Raw genomic sequence first — 20126 nt, forward strand, 5'->3', positions numbered from 1 at the left:
CCCACATGTTGTTCCACGCAGCGCAGCGTCAGTGAGACTGACAGACCGGACGACCCGCCTCCATCCCAACACGGCCGTCCAATGAGGCTGCGGAGCGGGGACGAGCCTTCAGTAGCAGCAGCACCTCATTTCTCACTACAGCACCTCAGGAGCACACTGGCAGTCATGTGACGGTCATATAGTACAACTCGGTGAGCGATCAGTCCAGACGTACGCTGCTGCTGCTGCATGGAGAGCCTCAAGGTTAAATCCTGCTCCGGTTACACACTGCGGATATAAACAAGCCCCCCGCGCCTTTTGCACTGGGAATGTATTTGCTGTGAGGTGAGTGCAGAGCTTTATTCTCCCCTTTCGCGGCTCCGGGCTGCAGCGTGCGCGTGTTTCCTCTCCGTGCCACAGCCCGTGCTGCAGCAGCTGCAGCAGCCTGGACGAAAACATGTTTACGTTGAGAGCGGAGACGAGCGCCAACCCGCCGTGCGTTAAGACGCTCGGCCGGAGCTCAGCGCACGGTCAGGACCACACGGGGCTCGGTCAGTGTGCAGCCAGCGGTTCAGTGGCTCCACTGGAGACTCTCATGTGGCTGTGCAGAAGATTAACGACACGATGTAAATGAATGAACCGAGTTTGGCTCTCGGAGCTGCTGATCCACGCTGCCTGAGAAACGTGGCCGCTGGAGCAGAGCACTGTTATGTAATTGTTGTTGTTGTTTTCCAAACATAGGTAGATCATATTTTGTTGAGATGAACCGGCATAGATGATTTATAAGTTGTACTTATAAGTTTTTTAAATACACGTTTGAATAATAAAAAGATAACTTGTCCATGACCATCGGAAGAAAAAAACACAACACATGTGGCCCAACCTGCATTCTGCACCCACATATTTCTCTCTTGGTGACGTGGCTGCTGTAATGCTCTGTAATTGTCCCGTACTGGCGGCTGATCTGTGCAGCACACTGCTGCCTACTGCCCCATGCGTGTTTTCTGATAATAGTGTTGACAGTGTTTTTTTCTCCCCCTCAGCCTGGGTTTACTCTCGGTCACTGAGACCATGTAGGGGCCCCTGGAAAGGGGGGAGGAAGCGGGAGGGTGGATAAGGGAGGGGGGTATGACCGACTCTCTCTGAAAAATAACCTATGAATTCCAGAGTAAGACATCATCAAATTGCGATGAAGTGGAAGAAGATTTCTATAGACAAATATAAACTACTGATCTTTAAGAAATGTAAACTGGCCACCATAAAGAAGATAACATCCAGACACAAATAACAAGGAGATTAAAAAGTATGAAGCTAAACAATATTAAAAGAAAATCACTTCTATTAGAAAAGAAGACGACTTTAGGTAACATGCAGTGAATAAAACTTTTGAATCGTGTGATAGGAAAGTAAACTAAAGTCTCTATTGATGTATTATTAGTCGGACCTAGTCTGGCTGTCATATGTTGACAATTTCAGATGCATTCTCCTCCTCTTCTGCTTTTGACCACTCGTTTTCAATATCCTCTTCACTATGGAAATCTCCAAGCTGCATGTCTTTTACCTACTCTCTCAAATCGCAGTGGGCAACATAACTGCATCACGTGGTGGGTGCTGCCAAAGATCCAAAACAAATGTGATTGTTTCAATAAATAAAAGCAAGACAGAGAATTTCTCTCATAGCAGAGGGATATTGGGTGCAGATCTTTCAGGTGTGGAGTTGTGGACATACAAAACTAGGGAAATATAGATGAAATAGTGCTAAATATTTTACCTCAATATTGTCATTTTGAGAACATCACTTTTGTTAGACTATCCATAGCTCATATATCCTCAATGAGGGGTCAAGCAATTCAACGGTTAACTGTTCAAGGTGACTCTTCTTTTAGGTCAGGCCATATTTAACATTTTAGCAGCAAGCACTTGTGGGATCAAGATTAACAGATTTCTTTCTTTCTGTGTTTTTTTTATTTAGAGAAGTGTATCCTGACTGGAGACCTTGGATTGTTTCGTTACTTTTTCCACTCTGAGAGAGAACGCCAGGTGTTTCACTATCCACACATTTGGGAAAAGTGACCTTGGTGACCTGGGTGTGTTTGGCTCTGACTTTCTCTGAATCCAACACAAAACTGAGGTTTGGCACTAGCCAGGAATGGTAGATAACTTCCCCGTGAGCAAGGAGATTTTTCTTCCTCACAGTGGCTCTCCACCAACCTACTGGCTGTCTGACATGGTGACAGTCCTGGGGTCCTACCAGGTCATGCCGTCACCGCTTTCGGAGGACGACCTGAGCGAATCGTCCAGCCCTCGTTCCTGCTCCAGCCCAGACTCCCAATTGCTCAGCTCAAGCTATGGCAGCAACTCCAGTGCTGAGAGCCAGGATAGCATCCTGGACCACCTGCTGTCCCTAGCCTCTTTAGGAGGTGCCAACAGTGTCCCGGCAGGGTCTGTGACACCTTTACCTTTATCCACTCTGCTGTGGGACTCAAGGAGAGATGAGCCTTCCAAATGTGAGCCTGTGAAGGAGGAACATTTAGATTTTCTCAACTGGTCCAATGTGAAGACAGAAGAACGACTTGTAGGGTCCTTTCAGCCCACTCTTGAAGAAATTGAAGAATTCCTGGAGGAGAATATGGATGTGGTGACAATGAAGCAGGAGATCCGAGAGGGTTGCTCAGAGTTGGGAGTGGGACTGGAGGAAGCTCTTGGTCTAGACGTTGGTCTGGAGTGGTGCAGGGAGGCATCCTCTGATTATAAGGTAGAATCAGAGACAAAGTATTCAGACCAAACTGTCCCAACCTCCAGCAACACTGACCTGGCCACTGGTGCCTCCAGTGAGACCAAAGCTACATTAGTAAACCCCACACATGAATCCAGAACTGGGACCAAGAATACACAAGTCAAGAAACCTTTATCAGGGGACAGTGGAATGCCGGTCGTCCTACAGATTCATCCCCTTCAAATCAAGCAGGAGCCGACAGTGGTACCTCTTGCCCCAGTAGCAGAGCCAACACAGCCTCTCCCAGCAACAGACATAAAAATTGCACAGTTGCTAGTCAACATCCAAGGTCAGACATTTGCGCTGGTGCCCCACATCGTGCCATCACCTAACTTTAACATCTCCTCCAAGTTTGTACGCATTGCTCCTGTCCCAATCGCAGCCAAGCCTCTGGGGCTTGGGGATTGCTCAGCCAGCCAGGGTTCGGGGATTCTTGTTGGAGGTCAGAAGTTCCAGAAGAATCCAGTGGCAGATCTCATCAAAATGCACAAATGCACCTTTCCTGGCTGCACCAAGATGTACACCAAGAGTAGCCACCTCAAGGCACACCTGAGGAGGCACACAGGGGAAAAGCCTTTCGCCTGCAACTGGCAGGGCTGTGGATGGAGGTGGGTACTGTGGAGGGAAGTGTGAACTGAGTGATTGAATGTGTTTCTACATAGGTCTTAACATGCAGGCCACTGTTTGACAAAATTAAACATTCACCTCACAGACACATTGATATCTGCCCATCCACAACCCATCCACGCAGCTTTTAATGTTTATGTGTTTGTTATCTAAGAAGATTACAATAGGTGATTGACTCATATTTATGACTGGTTATAAAAAGTTTGTTTAAGATTTGTTTATTCACAGAACTGAGCAATAACACCAGTAAGCAGTTTTAAACCCCTGTTTAAAAGGGTCTTAACCCCCATTACTTGGCATGTCCTATCTGGCGGCAGCAGTAATATATGTCAGGGGACATGTGTATATGTTGTGCAAAGTGTCATGTTGCTAGTGCAGAATTTAACTGACTCTTGAACTGACCTGTGACATTGAGGGACATTAGCTCCTTTCCCCGAGACACAAACACACACACCCACACAAAATCCACTAGTTAACATGAATGTCATTAGTGTTAATATGGAAGACTTTCCTGTCCTTCTGTCTGTGGCGTGTCTATTTCATGTTTCAGCAATGATGAAGAAACATAAAAGTTATTCAAGGGTCTTTGATAGAAAAGCCAAGAAAAAGCCCTGCCTCTCTTTTTACTAAGCACCAGAGCTGAAGAGCTCTTGGCAGCTGTCATGCAGCCTTGTGAGTGTTACTTGCGATAATGTAAGGAGGTGGACTTGGGTGCGCAGTCACACTTCTTCTCAGGCGGGAAAGATATCTGGAATGTGCAAGAATAGCTGGGGTGCCATTTTTTTAAGGATGTAAACTAAATCTGGGACAGATGATATGGGCTGGAGTCACATGGGCACAATACTGGAACCTCCTGTTGAGACCCGACAGCTGTGCAATTGCTGGGGCATTCGGAGTGCACGTGTATGTGTATTTTTTGTCTGCTAATTATATAGCAGCAAGATCTTTTTGGAACCTGCTGTGTGCATTGGAAAGAGGCAGAGAGACAACTTGGGCATCTTCATCAGTGAGACAAGTCTGCTCATTAAAATGTCTTGAGTTGACATCAGGGCAGTCAGTGAGACTGGATAGAATGCACTTTTACATTGTAGCCTTTTGTTCAGATTTCTACTGATATTGTATTTTGCCACAATTATATAAATGAAAAATGTATAATATTTATATTCTTCAGCTCATGTCGAACAACATACATGCCAACAGGATACCTGCGATAGGCCAATATTGGCTAATGTCTCTTACTCCACTCTCCAGGAAACTGATAACACGTGCTAAAAGATATAATAGCAGATTAAGAAGCACAGCTATTTCTATAAAATGCAGAATCAATCACCAGTTAACAAATCGCTCACAGTTACCCCCAAAATCTTCAAAAGGAACGATTTCAATCAGAATGAAAAAACATGTGCGTGCAGCTATTTATAAACCCTTGTTTGCATGCAGGTACTGGCTGATCATTAAATATCATATAAAAGATTGATGTAGGTCCATAGAACCCAACTGGCAACCTGCCACTTGTTCTTGTCATGCTGCACAAGTGTGTCCCAATACATGAGCGGAGAAATCTGTGTGGTAGTAATCCAGGCTGTGTGCTCCAACTAACAAAGGGCTCTTGTCTGTAGACAAAAGGCAGGATCTAGTTTGGATGAAAGTGAGCGTGTGTGTGAGAACCAGTTGTGTGTGTGTGTGTGTGTGTGTGTGTGTGTGTGTGTGTGTGTGTGTGTGTGTGTGTGTGTGTGTGTATAACTCACTGTATGTGATGGGCTAAATGAGGGGGCCAGCCAAAGGGAAAAAAGGCTGGGAAAAGTCTGTGAGATGCAAGCGACTAGAGTTTGCAGCCGGGGGTGTAAGTGAGATTTTCAGTTTTGCACACAATCACTTGAAGGGGTGAGTGAGGAAGTGGAGCGAACAAACAAAAAGTGTTGAATAGTAACCATGACTGTGGACTGGGAACGTCCAGGCGGCCATACTGCATGAAAGGGAAGAGAGGGATCCGTCAGGCTTCCACACATAGAGGAGGAACAGGGAGGGAATGGTCCGATGGAAAGATGAACTGATTGTGCTACTGTATAATTAAATCTATAATAACATCAGAAGATCCACTTCCTAAAATGTTTATTTCATGTTTAGTGGATGATGTTACTGGTTAGATTAGCTCTAAATATTGTCATACATAGACAACATTTATCAGGATCCTACCATTTTGTAAATATTGGTTAATTGGTCAGGAAGATTCATAATGTTTTTAAAGATTAAGATATGTTTATTTATACCAAACTCATGCAATGGTAGGTAAATTTAACCTCTGCATTTAACCCATCTGTGTGCAGGACACACAGAGCAGTGAGCGACCATGTACGGCGCTCGGGAGCAGATGTTGGGGGAGTAAGGTGCCTTGCTCAGGGGCACTAGACAGGGTAGGGAGACTCTTGGATTTTTGGACAGATCAATCAAGGTTCGTCTTTTGTTGTCTCTCCGTGGAGTCGAACCCGAGACGAACCAGAGACCTTCTCTGCCCATAGTCCAAGTTTCTGCCACTAGATCTAGTGAATTATTATTAACTTTATTTACTGGGCTTATGGTGCCCTATTATTCTGAACAGATATTGGTTATTGACCCTCATTCTGTGAAGTGATTTGTATTGTGCTACAGCCTCTAAATGAGAAGATGATTTGTCATGACACTATTCCTGTTGCAGTTGTAATGATACTGGGACAAAATGTGATTTACAGTTGATTCATTGAGGATCTGTCTTTTTTCTATCTAAGTTGAACTATGGAGCGGTTTTAGAATAACATATTAATAATAACTGTTAAATAAGTCTTTTAAATCATAATAAGTTAATTTATTCTTGAGTTATGTCCAACAATGGGTCATTAGATCACATTGACCTTGAATTGTGACTTTTGACCAACAAATTCTAATCATGTCATCCTTGAGTGATAGTGCTTCTCCGGACGTAATCCAACTGCCACTGGGCATGTTGTTAGGTCACATGGACCTTTTCTTATGAAATTTGACCACCAAAATCAAATTTGTTTGATCTGAAAGTGACAAATTCCATCACAATATTTGTGCCATCGCGTTCATGAGACTGGGATGGAGGGAGGGAGAGACAACCACAAAACATAACGTCAGGAGGCATAAGAACGTAAGTTGTGCCCAGGTTGTTTGATAGCGAGCAGGACATCATCAAGCCCACGTGTTGTTACTCAACTGCTTCAAGCTGACTGTTGTAGGAACGAAGCCAGGGTCTCCGTTGGTAGCGTTGGATGAGCTAATGTGTGTGTGTTTGTGCTTTTGTGTGAGTTGACATGAATTTCCCTCCTGCCTGCTTCTCCAGATCACTCTGCAGTGTCTGCCTTTATGGATGCTTTTTAATCTGCAGAAATCTATAGACAGTATTTCAGACTTTAGCTCACATGAGATGGAAACAAATCCCTTTAATAGAGAGCAAGCAGCTTTAAATCGATGCCGCTGGGACTGAGAGCGGATGAAGCGTTATAAATCCTGTCATTGTTTTGTTCTCTTACATAGCAACAGATCCAAACCAGATGTTGGAATGTCAGGCTTCAGAGTGGCAGTGGTAGTGTTACTCTTAAACATAATGAGACCATCCATACAAACTACGTGGATCAGTTTGTAGATCAGATTGGGATGCACGTGGCTTACTGGAAAGCAGTGCATGATTTAAAACAGTTGGTTATGCCAGCAACCTCTTTATTTTCATGTATGAAATTTCATCCCACATCCATCCTGCGGTGATGACGCTGGCTACTCGCTCCACAGTACAGTTTATATATCCTATGATGTTTGTGCTGCTTCCCATGGGATCCAACCATACAGTTAGTTATTTGAGAAAAAGAACTAGCAGGCATGGGGTAGGTGTTTCGGGTGCTATAAGAATGTTATTACTGGCTGTGTCTCCCTGTATAAACTATTGCCTGATGCTTTGTGTATCTTTATCATGTCTATTACTGCAGCCACTTTACTCCAGCTCTGAGCCGTAACCTTGTTGTATCTGCATATGATGGAGAGTACAGCAAGTTTCTACTGCAGCTCCCCATGTGTGGTTGCTAAATTACACTGAGGAATCATATCAATTCATCATCTTCATCATCTTGTCAGGTCAGTGGAGCAACATCTGCAGAGTGTGGCTGGGGTCAGTCAGGTTGCTGGGAAGAAGCCGTGGAGCTGTTACCCCTGTGGCTCCAGTCCGGAAGCGTTTTCCTCACATGCCAAACTTGCTGCTGCAACGTTTAGCTTGTCCACGAGTTACAAGCAACTTGTCGCATCAGTCTGTGATGCTTGCTCGTGAAAAAGAAAATTATGCTGTAGAATCGCCTTCCTGAGAAATGGCCACTGCAGTCATTAGGGGTCCTTGTTAAGGAAAATCAGAGAGGTTGCCAGAACGCAGTACAAAATAATAGTGCGATGGAAAGATCAAGCTTTTTATCACTTCTTGCATTATGTTCTGTGGGCAACTGAGTAATGATGAATAGTTTCCATGTGAAAAGAACAACATTTCTATCAGGAGAGACTTTGTTTGATGAATGAACAAAACAAGTGTGCTGCATCATTTAGGAACACACTATATAATGGATGGATATTGGAATATCTTTCCTTAATAGGATCCCCAGTAGAACCTTGACAAAAACTGATGTCAAATAATTTAATACCCATCATGCAGAATTCCAACTTAAATCAAATTCCAAGGAAACAAGGTTATTTTATTTCTACTTTCACCCTAATCCATATATTATCTTTTTCCAGTTTGCACAAAGACGCCAGATAATATAGTTATAGTTATTTTGAGATGCCGTTTAAACTAAAATATGAATCGCTCTTTCATGCTCTCCTGAACAATATGCTTTGGAAATGAAGTCCACCTGACCATGGCTTTATACATTCTGCATCATACTTGTCTTAGCATTAGGAAGCACAAACCTTCTGTCTCTAGCCTATTGTGTTCGCTCGTTGTTCTGAACAAACTGCAAGAGTAACCTTTCATGCAATATGTTTGGTGATCAAGTCACAACTACATTTGTAACTTAATTCAATCAGGCAGAGGTAAATCTGTGATGAACAGTTAACCAACTATAAGAGCACTGTAGAGCATGATGTGCCATTTTATTTTTCTGCTACTTCTCTCTTTTCTTTCATTGATGCACTGGACCTAATCATAAATAGGATAAAAGTATTGGTGTTAACTGCAAACACACCTTCCCCTCCTGCCTGTGATACATGATTAGCTGCTGTTTAATTAACTTGAATTAGTATCCCTTGCCAAAAATGTTTTAATTATTGTCCACTTCTTAAAGATATACATTTTGATCCTTGGGTTTCAGGTTAAATATTGAGTTATTCCAAGTCACAAGACCAAGGTCAAAGTGAAACCATCTGCTCTCAGTGTTAAAGTAAATGGTTTTGTATTTATATAGCTCTTTTCTAGTCTTGACGACCACTCAAAGCTCTTTACAGTACAGTTTTACATTCAACCATTCACACACACATTCATACAGTGCATCTGTTCGCAGCACTTAATTATTCTATGGGGGGGCCATTCAGGGTTCAGCATCTTGCCCAAGGACAATTCGGCATGCAGATGGGTCAGACTGGGGATTGAACCGCCTCCTTTTCTCTCTTCCAGGTTTTCACGGTCGGATGAGCTGTCCCGACACCGGCGGTCCCACTCAGGGGTCAAACCCTACCAGTGTCCTGTATGTGAGAAGAAGTTTGCCCGCAGCGACCACCTGTCAAAACACATCAAAGTCCACCGTTTTCCACGAAGCAGTCGGACAGTTCGTGCAGCAAACTGAGGCCCTGCTCGCGTCACTGGGATCTCTGGGAACCCCGGGAATGCTTGGATCACTCTCATACAGACATAAACCACATGAGCAGTGTGGGAGTGGAAATGTGTCTTGCTTTTTATTTCAGAGATCTGTGATTGTTCTAATTTATTGTATCAAAGCCACAAGCCCAAACAGTTGACCATCTGGTCTGTATTAAGCTGGATGTTATCGCTGTTGGTATGTTTGTCCTGTTTTTATCTCCTGCCCCAGCAGAAGATAAGACATTCAGTCTGGATTATGTGGTAGACTTGGTAGTAGCCTTGTCTGTCCACTCTACCTGGATAAAAACAACTGCCTTTATCGTCCTGAAGGCTGCCAATGTCTTGCACATTCCTCATATTATGCAATGTAAAGGAAGTGTGACTCAAGTTCACTGGGATCCCTATTAGTTACTATCAGAGTCAGAATTACTCTCTCTGGGCTTCTCAGGCCTCTGAGGGGTCTTGTCCTACTTTTGACTCTGCTTACATTTTTACGGTAACTTTGAAAACCTGCTGAGACTCAAGAGTGAGAATGACACAGCAACACAAAAAATGCAAAAAGTAAAACACAACTCAAAGGCTAAGCGCACAGTGATTGTCAAATCAGCCTTCTGATCAGTGTTAGGTGTTCTTTGTTGTCCTTTTATTAAGCTATCATATGTACCTACATGCTGGTCTTGTATTTTTATCAATTTTCTGGCCTTACTGTACGACAGAGCCAAATGGTTTTGAAAATCAGGCTTTTCAGTGTTTTCCACATGTTAATCAGGTGACTGGTGAAATTGTCTCATGCAGTGGCCCGTGTCCCTCTGTGCACAGCCACAGAACTGAATATTTCAGTCTGCCATCAGTGTTTGAACAATATTTTTCTATCGACTTGACACAAAAGCTGCCTCAGCTCCACTTTATCTGTTAATGGAGCAACTTGGAAGGCCTTCCACCTCAGCTGAGGTGACATCAGAGTACACACTACACACCATGGAGCTGAACTACCAGGAGGAAAGCTTCTGGGGAAATGTAGTCAGAAACCACCTTCTCGAGGCCATGACACACCGTCAAATGCCCCAAATGCTGTCAAATATTGTTTTCTACGTGTAGCACACCCCGCTGTGAATATGTAAGGGAGTGACGGTGCCGTCCATAGAAGTTCATGTATTTAAGGGGAAACCATGCAGGGGCACATAGGGCATCATTCCTTTCATTCAATTTTTGAATTGTCAATGCTTGTGCCAACACAGGTGTTTTATCGCATCCTATGAATGTATGTAAATATGCAGGAGTGACCATCGCTGCATCCGGGAAAAGACACAGAAATTATTCTGATACCATATCTTAAAACAAATGAGTGCTTGTGAAGATTTTTAGTTTAAACCTAAATGTGTACATAAATTAACATTTCAGTACATATGAATATATTATATATTTTTTTCTTTGTCCTATCCAAGATGCATTTACAAATAAAAGTGAAAAGAAGCAAAAAATTGTCTACATCATCTTTACCAACCATTATGAGTCAAGTCGTATTATACTGACTGCTCTCAGTGCTGTTTTCTCTACTTTGCCTGTGTTGGACTCAATACATTATGTATTTAATCTTATGTCAATGTCAACATTTTGGTGTTTCTCTGTGGGGAGTGATGAGGTCACAGCCGAGACTTCAAACTTTGTACTGCTTCTACATTGATATTCTAACCCAGTCCACATGAGCTGGCTGACTGAAAGGTAAATGTTACTCTTATTGGAATTTTATAAAAAAAAGTTAAACTCCAAGTCAATGTAGGAGCTTTGCTGGAGCTTTTCAAACAGAAAACACAGTCCTCATCAGCAGTGTTTGCTCTGTTACCAGGGAACCACAGATGTTCAAAGAGAATTAAACAAAACCAGGTGAACTGTGGAGCTATAAATTTGCAGGAACTTGCCAAGCTTTGCTCAGGGGCCAAAATCCCATTGGCAGAAAAATGTGTTCGACGTTTTCTATCTCGAAAACTCTTCATACCTTACTCAGGCTGCTCCGGTTGCTCTGTTGTACAACACTGTCTGACACCACCCTTGAACCAGGGTCCGTTTGTAAACGACACATCATATTACTGTTTTTACACTGGCTTCACTTTAGATACATGTTATTGGACACGGTTTGCACTAAGACCTCCAGCCCATTTGAACCCCTGCTGACACGCACATGCCCACACTCAATACTTGTGAGAACCAGAGTGTCTTGACACATCTAATGTTGCAAGGTCGCTGACTTAGCCTCTGCAAAGACATTGAACCCCTAACCGCCCATGATGCTGAATCCATGAATCAGATTCATAATTCATCAAACCCAGTGTGGAAGCATTTGACTTGACAACTGCTCACACACACAAACACACTTTACAGGAGGCTGCATCTGGTTTGGTCATGAGCTACTTTATAAAATATGGGCACATACAGATAGTAAATACTATTATAATTGAAGATTGAGATGTATTGATCTTGGATTGGTTTCCACAAATATGCACAATGCAGCATTTGTAGTCACTTCAGCCATAAGTCCTCCTCTCCTCTTTCCGTACTAAAATGGACAAATATTCTTGGGTTGTATTTACTTTTCCCACACAAGTATCATGAGTTAATACAGATAACGAACTAGTCAAACAAATGCAAACCTTTGCCTCCCTTTCAGTTCCGGTCCATAAGGGGGGGTGAATAAAATCATTTGTCTCTTGTGGCACAGCAAATCCGCAGTGTAGCTTCACATTGGTGAACTTTGACCCAAAATATTCCCTTTCACATTAGTATATGAAAAACATGCTGAAAAATCTGGTGTGAACGCATGATACTATTTAAATTGTAGGTCCAAGACACAGGCCATCCTCAAGATTCGAGAGTTGTTCAGACCTAAAAAATTAAAGCTGTTGTCAACAGATCCTATTATACAAAAAATCTCTCTCTATATATATATGTAAACATATTAGTCATGCAGCTGTGGCTCAGGAGTTAAAGTAGGTCGTCCACTAACCTGAGGTTTGACGGTTTTATCTCAGTCTACCCCAGTGTGCCAAGATACTGAACCCCAAAATGCCCCTGGCAGCTGTGCCAGCAGTGTGTGAGTCATGTATGATAGTAAGTGCTGCACATAGATGCACTGAATGAATGTGTAAATGGTTTTGTATTTATATAGTGCTTTTCTAGTCTTGATGACCACTCAAAGCTCTTTACAGTACAGTTTTACATTCACCCACACATTCATTCAGTGCATCTATTAGCAGCACTTTGTTATTCTATGGGGGGCCATTCAGGGTTCAGCATCTTGCCCAAGGACACTTCGGCATCTTTCTAAAACTATAAAATATGCCGGCAGTAATTGAGCCTCAGCAAGTCTGGACAGAACCCTGAAGCACAAAGAGCTGTTCAGCTGTTTATTCAAGGTTTTGTGAAACTCGACTCACAGGTTCTAGATATGCTTTCCACATAGACAGATTTCTGGAATGAGTAGATAAATCGACCATTATCCCTCGTGAACATGAAACACAATGCATTATAAAATTGTTCTGCCGATATATGTCCTGGAGTAAAAGTATAAAAAATGTAGTTAAGGACAGTAAATGTACTTTCCTACCACTGCAATGCAGTTGAGTTAGTTTCAATTTAACTCAAAGCCCCTGAAACTATAGATAATTAGTGAAATCCTACAGGCAGGACACAGCCCACTCAGGCAGCTGATTCAGTGACACACACTCGCTGCTGCAGGAACATGTTGCCTCGACTAAAATCAAGAGAGCTCTTGCAGAAATGTTCACAAAGTCGAAAGAGAAAAGTTGAAAGTCAAATCTGTGTATGCTTTATCTGTGTCTACACAGGTGGTCTTCTGAGGAGACACCGAAAGGGTTTGTTGCTCATACAGGACCAGTTCAATTTATCATGCTCTATGGCCGACTCTCACTAACACAGGCCACAGACATGTATTTAAACTGCATTAATAATCCAGACACCTCATTTACCATCACTGCATTCCATTAGTGCCATGCACAGGAAGCTGTATATTTTATGCACACATTCAGTATCTTATCAGTGTTCCTGATGGTTTTATGGTGTTCAGACAGGCTCAAGGTTACATGCTGAAGGCCTGACAGGAGGTACTTAATGCCTGCATTGAGTTTCAGTTAGCGACAATTGAGCAGATTGTCTGGGCTGATGAATTGGCTTTGGGGAGCACAGCAAGGTGCAGTTTTCAGGAGAATTACTCTGATATATCATTAATGTTGTGTACATGATGGTGGATACAGCATTGGGTGGTGACTGAGTCTTCATCAATATGTATGTCCAAGGGGAGACTGTTTATCTTAGACGTGTCGGTGCGACTGCATATGTGTGAGTGTCCACGGGTTCTGCACGTGTGTCAATATGTTTTCCGAGCACAGACACAGTCCTCCACAGGGAACCCTTGAAATATTTACACTACCTAATCAGTATTACTAACATTCTCATTCATTCATTCTACTCAGTAATATATTTTCTTTTAGTTTATCATTTTTATTTTAAGTGTATATATTATTTTATTACTTTAGTTTTATTTTATTTTACAAGTTGAATTACATTTTTTATATTATATTTTTTATATTTTTGCTTGTGTGGTTTTCAAATATTTGTGAGCTTTTTTAGAAGAGAGCCTGAGCGGATGAATTTTCAGCAACTGTATAGAATTGTTGTGCACATGACACAGTCTTGAAGTCTTTCCTGTTAGAAGGGAAACAGTGGAACAATAGGCTGATACAACACATGACCTCCTGCACATCTGCATAATGCACTCAGTTTTTCTTTTTTGAGAAACTGTAACTCAATTACTGATTACAGACACAACATTTTTTTGCAATATGTATATGGTTTTTGAATCTGTGCAAAAACAAAAATGTAAAAGGATCCATACTGTTCTTGGCTGTTATTAGCTGGGAAAGAGTTGCTGCACAAAAATACAATTTTTTTTTTTTTTAAATACCTCTTTATTCCAACACGTTGCATAGGTTGCGGTGAATTTGCATTTGCAAAAAAATACTGTACATAGTTAATAATTAATATCCAATATGTTGGTGGATGTCTTTATTATATTTTTTTCACTTTTGATAGAAGCTAATCGCTTCCTGGCTCCTGCTACATATGTATAGTATATATATATATATATATTGGCCAATATGTTGAACTATTCTTTCATGCCATCACTGTAAACTTCCTGCACCTTGCTACTTTTATGAAATATAAATATACATCACTAACTTTAAAGTTCAACTTTTCAAACATCAACAGCTGCCCTCTCATCATTTTTTTGCCAACACAGACTAAATATTGTTCCACCTGCTCTTCACAGGGGCACTTTTAGCCATGGCTCGTAAAATGTTTTGTGAAGACTTCATAGAGATAAGTCGGGTAATGAAACCCTGTTGCCTGTTCTTCTTTTTGTGTGAGGGCCATCATGTCCCTCTGCTGAGGAAAGAGAAAGTCTGCTCCATCTCAACACGGTGACTGCAGGTACAGAACAGTGGCACCACCGAGAAACAAGACGTCTAAGTTCAGTCTGAAAAAATGTTATGCTCACTTTCATGATATATATTATCTTTTTTATCATAATAATAATCCATAATAATCATTCACTAATGTTCTCATCATGTGTGTCTGCATTATGTCTTTTGCTGTGTTTCTGTGGAGACCTGGCAGCTCCAAAGAGCAGTCATCACGACACACTCTTCCGAGAGCCAAGGGGCCGAGAACACAGCTGTGTTCTATTACGGAAATGACCACATGGTTGTGCGTGTCGATTGCCAGACTTTTGCCTACCAATAAGTCTGTACCAGTTTGGAACAAACAGTATCAGCTGTGTTCTATATTTTTCCTGCCTACTCATTGTCAATTGGTCTAACAGCCCAACTCAACAAATCCTTTAAAAAGCTAAATTTCATCTATGACTGAAGACAGTAATTGTGGGAACTCTTTGGACCTTTTGGACTCTCGTTATTTTAAGTTGGTATCACTTTCATTTTATTTCCAAGTTATTTTACTTCCATTGTCTAGTTTTTCCACTCTTGTGATTGTTTTCCCAGTCCTGGTGTGTTTCACCTCTGTCCTACTATCCCAGCCTCTCTTGTGAATTCAGTCTCTGTGAATGTCCAAGAAAAATCCTGCTAATTGGGATGACAGCTCAGAAAAAACCCTTGTTGGTATTATATTCTTGACATTTTCATCTGGATTAGTCATTTACCTGTAAGGGCCAGTCTTAATATGTTCTAAAGCTTTGCTTCTTCAGTGTGGTACAACAGCAGCGATTGTGTTCAGTCCTAAAAATGTGTATGTTAAGTTTGTGCCTGACAAACCACTTTGTCATTTCTTATTTTTACCGTCCTTCTCTTGTCTTTAACTTTCTCCTCCTTTGTCTGTCTCTACCCAGACTACTCCCACACAGAAATGCACCCTCTGCTCTTAAGCAATTGCCTGTCCACTGGGACGTCTGCAGCGTCTATTTCCACTCTTGTGCTCCGCTTTGTTATGCATACTGGCTGCGAGTGGAGGCCATACTCTGTCCTCCTGAAACCACAAAGGAAGAGAAGATTTCAACAGTGAGCTGCTGTAAATGGGGCCTTGCTCAGACTGGCTGGGACCAGAAGGCAGTTAATACACTGATGGTGGGAGGTTATTTTATGGATGGTACACATACCTGGTGAGCTAAATGCATAGGACTTGCTGAATTGTGGAATTCTTCAGCCCCAGAGTATATAGGAGAAATTTAGTTAATACAAGAGAGGAAGAACAAATATACCTCATGTTATAAAAAAAAACAATAACATATTATTTATTCTCTTTGTGTGCCCATTTTACGTGATTAAACCAGTTGTGAATTTTTGTTGTATGCTTATATAGCAATCAGAACAAGCTATAAAATTCATTAAGTTGTGTGACTGATTAGTGCAATTAAAGTGATATGGTTCCTCTTATTGTATAATGAGTCTTGGAGCTATTTTTTATTTTTTTTCCTTGGACCACCATCACATCCACATAATTGTAAATGCATAAACATGACAGCAAGTTGTAGCATTGTGCAGAAAAAGTAAATACACTTAATTGCCTCCCTAGTTACTTTCTACCAAACACTGAAACCTGTGGAATTACACTTATCTTTTACACACTTGTGTGATGAAACTGTGTAAAAGGAAGCTGAAGAGGCAGAACTAACTGCCCAGGGGCCTAATTTATAATCGTTGCATACCCACACAAAACAGGGCCTGACAGATGTGTACACCACTTCTCACGCAAACATTGGGATTTATGAAAAATAAATCTTAATATCTTCTAACACTGTGCGTGTATCATCAAGTACAAGCATGAGTAAAATCTAAATTTCCAAATAATATCAGAGAGTGGAGGTGAGGATCCACTGATGTGACATATGAGTGTAATGCTGTTTGATGGACACACGTTAATGGAAGGATGAGGAGGAAACAATGGTTCAGTGATCACAAAGATTTTTTGTCCCATGACGATGACTGATCAGCTGATAAAAATTCTATAGATCTGTGATCTGTGATCTTTGTGCTGAACTGATTCCAGTATCACACAGATTTACCATCCCAGTACAAACACAAGCCTATAAAAATAATTCTGTTAAATTGTATAGATTGGGGAGATCACAGCTGTCTCTGAATTTAATAATCCTGCAGTTCTAAATGATTAAAATACTAAAAGTCGATACAACAAGTTCCCTCACAGTCTGACGCTTTGAAGTGATTATTTATTATTATTTGCCTCTTTTTGCCAGACACTGTTCTTTCTATCTCACTCACTCTCACTGTTTTATCATCATAAGGAGCAGCAGAGTATCTCCTTTATTAATGACATCATTGTTTTCCTATAAAATCGCTCTTCACCTCCACCTCACTAACAAACTCCTCAATTTCGGCGTCAGAAAGTTTCACTTCTCAACGCTTCATGACATGACTCTCTGTGGAAACCCATTGGTCAGCAGGATAATTTAATATTCATGAGGTGCTTTGCATTGACCATACATGGTTGAATGTGGAGCCATATCCACGTACAAACGTTTCAAGGTGGACTGTGATTTGTAAAGTGAACATTGTGTTCAGATGTGCTTGCGCACGGTTTTATAAATCAGATTTTTTCGGATTTTGGGGGATGCTCACTTTTTGAAGGAAATCCTACGAACTGTTTTATAAATAAGGCCCCTGGTATTTTACAGCAAATGCATGGGTCGTTTCCTGCCCAGCAGCATAGCTACACAGTGGCCAACCACAGCACATAGCACAGTGCAGGCTGAAAGGGAAAACTAATCGTTAACAACTGTCTGTTTAACACTGCTTGTTATTATCTGCTGTTGAATATGCTATCTGTGCCACTGGTATACAGCTCTGGGTCCTCCATAGATAAGCTGAAGTTTGTCATGTTGGAAGACACCACCACTCTGGTTCTGAACTGATTTGTTACCAGTTTCGGTACCTGATATTCACTACTGGTATCAACACTCTCTTTTTGCTCTCTCTGTAATATCAAAAAAAGGGATTTGGCCTCCCAGAGTAATGCATAAAAACAGGCTCAGTATTTTTTAGGTATGCACCTTAATGTTGTTTGTTATCCACATTCTCTCCCATCATAACTAGAAGAGAAGCAGTTGATAGCTCATGTTCATGTAATAAACCCTATAAAGGTGTTCCCATGGCTTCGTATAGCTTATAGCTAGCTGAAGGACCAATAATGCTGGGGGTGTATTACACACTTCTCATGGGAGATTTTATACCACTCAAACAAAAGTTGTATAGTGCAAGAAGAAATATTTGGACCATTTGCACCATTATCCGTACTGCACATCAGTGTACCATTAAAATGATATAGAATGTTATGAAGGTAAGAAATGTAAGGTAACATTTTTGCATTATGTTGCTGCATTGTAGACATGGTAACCGTGTGAAGGTTGCACTAAAGTACTGTCACGTAGTCAGACAGTATTTGAAATATGATCCTTTGCCAGTGAGGGGAGGTCAGGTTAACCAGACTCACACTGAGCTTAGATGGACAATTGCACAATATGAAATTCAGCATGCTGGGAGATTCTGACATGTAGATGTCTGATGGGTAGCAGCAGCAAGCTAACGCTAGCTTGCATCGTAGCTCCGGAGTGGTCGCGAGCTATGTCTAAGTGGCCACATAAACATTTAGATCGTAGAGGCGGAGACCCTCGGGACACATCTAAACGTTGACTCAACAGTGTGGAAGGATGCTACTGCTGGGGCGCTGGGGCTCACGTAGCCAGGCTTCGGCCCACCTGACTCTGGTTCAAAACGATATGGTTGCAAGATTGTATCTTCGTCTCCAGTAGCCATATATCTACAGAGGTAATGGATAGCAAAAATCTGGGCGCTTGTATCTCATGAAGGCGAGAGGAGGGGTGAGGGTTTAAAGGGTGCTGTTTTTAATGATCCTTGTGGTATTCTGACCAAAATATGTTACAGACATTTCATTAAGACCCCAAGGAATCATATCAACTGTGGTAAAATGGGCATATGATGGGTCCTTTAATATAAAAACTTGAAACCAGGTGACTGATATATATACATTATGTAAACTCACAAGTCTGTCATTTTGTTTATAAAATCATATTATATCATTATATCATTTTCATATTAATTTTGGTATATACTTTGAATCATGCCCTAACCCTATTCATGCAGATACTGATCCTGAGTAATCTGATCTGTAATATGCAGTCAAAGAAAGGCTAATGTCTGGTCCCTAATCCTTCACCTCATTAGTATTAGAACATTAGAATTAGTAACAGAATGCCACACAACAGTTTTCATATCGCGTTTGAAACACACTGTGCAGTGCTGTGCTTTAGGAATAACTCAAACTAACAAAACAACTTCTTTGTCATGAATTTGTTTTCAAAATCACATAAAGTTTTCTGTTAAATTGCAGACTGGTAAAATCTAATTTAAATCATATTATTAATTTAGTCTTGAAAAGTCATCTGTTGAAACTGTGCCGCACTTCCACTTCTATTGACTCATGAGGCGATTATATGCTAAGTAGCAGGCACACATGTGTTACAGTTTAAACTATACAGGGTGTTTACCACGTGTTTGTTGATGCACACAGCATCTATTGTTATATTGCCTATATTGCAATGACCCTTTTGTAGAGCAGATGTGGCATACAGCTCATAGATGTCGAGTTTTCTTGTGAACAAGCAAATGTTATGTTGACTTTCAGAGCTACTCACTAGAAAGTACTGTGTGATGATTGAGGTTTAACTAATGTATTAAAACATTTCCTTAGAGAAAATCCGTAATCTAAATGTATTCAAAAATTTCACATTCATTTTATCCAACTAGTAGTCTCCCATTACTGTGTTTGTTGCTAACACCAGGCGGAGAGGGCATTGATTAAAAATCATTGGACAGAATTTAAGTCACGTCACCCTCATGCATGTGCATTATACAAACAAAATGGGGACCAACCCATATAAAAATGGCTCCATACGTTCAGGTCAGAAACCCCTTAGCACCTAGAGTACAGCTTTTACATGACTTCACCGACACTGACGCCTGCTTGAAAAGAGTATGTTGTGTTTCCTTGTTCTCCTTCAGTGGTATCACTGCCTTCACACTGTCAACTACTATAAAAATCTCACACACAAGCCCCAACAGTAAGTGTAAGGAAAATGGTGTGAGGTGTGTGTGTATGTTTTTAGGGGGGTGATTGGACTGCATATGGACTCCATTCACTGCTGCTTGTGTACAGACCTTCAGTCTTCAGTCAACCTGTGTCTCTGTGATTCTGTAAACACTACAGGGATTTGGAAGAGGAGTTGAATGCTGCAATTTCAGCAGCTTATAAGTGGCCCCCAAACAGCAACATATGTTTCTTATAGGGGTT

General features: G+C 41.4%; 1 protein-coding gene across 1 annotated transcript; it reads left to right on the plus strand.

Moving 5' to 3' along the window:
* Positions 1-10687, plus strand: LOC133959490 (Krueppel-like factor 15). The gene is made up of 3 exons (XM_062394599.1): positions 1-324; positions 1952-3363; positions 9030-10687. The coding sequence occupies exons 2-3, from the start codon at positions 2129-2131 to the stop codon at positions 9196-9198; spliced, it is 1404 nt and encodes a 467-aa protein (XP_062250583.1). The 5' UTR covers positions 1-324; positions 1952-2128; the 3' UTR covers positions 9199-10687.
* Positions 10688-20126: the final 9439 nt, after the last annotated feature.

This window comes from Platichthys flesus, chromosome 2 (genome assembly GCF_949316205.1).
Source record: "Platichthys flesus chromosome 2, fPlaFle2.1, whole genome shotgun sequence".
Taxonomy (NCBI): domain Eukaryota; kingdom Metazoa; phylum Chordata; class Actinopteri; order Pleuronectiformes; family Pleuronectidae; genus Platichthys; species Platichthys flesus.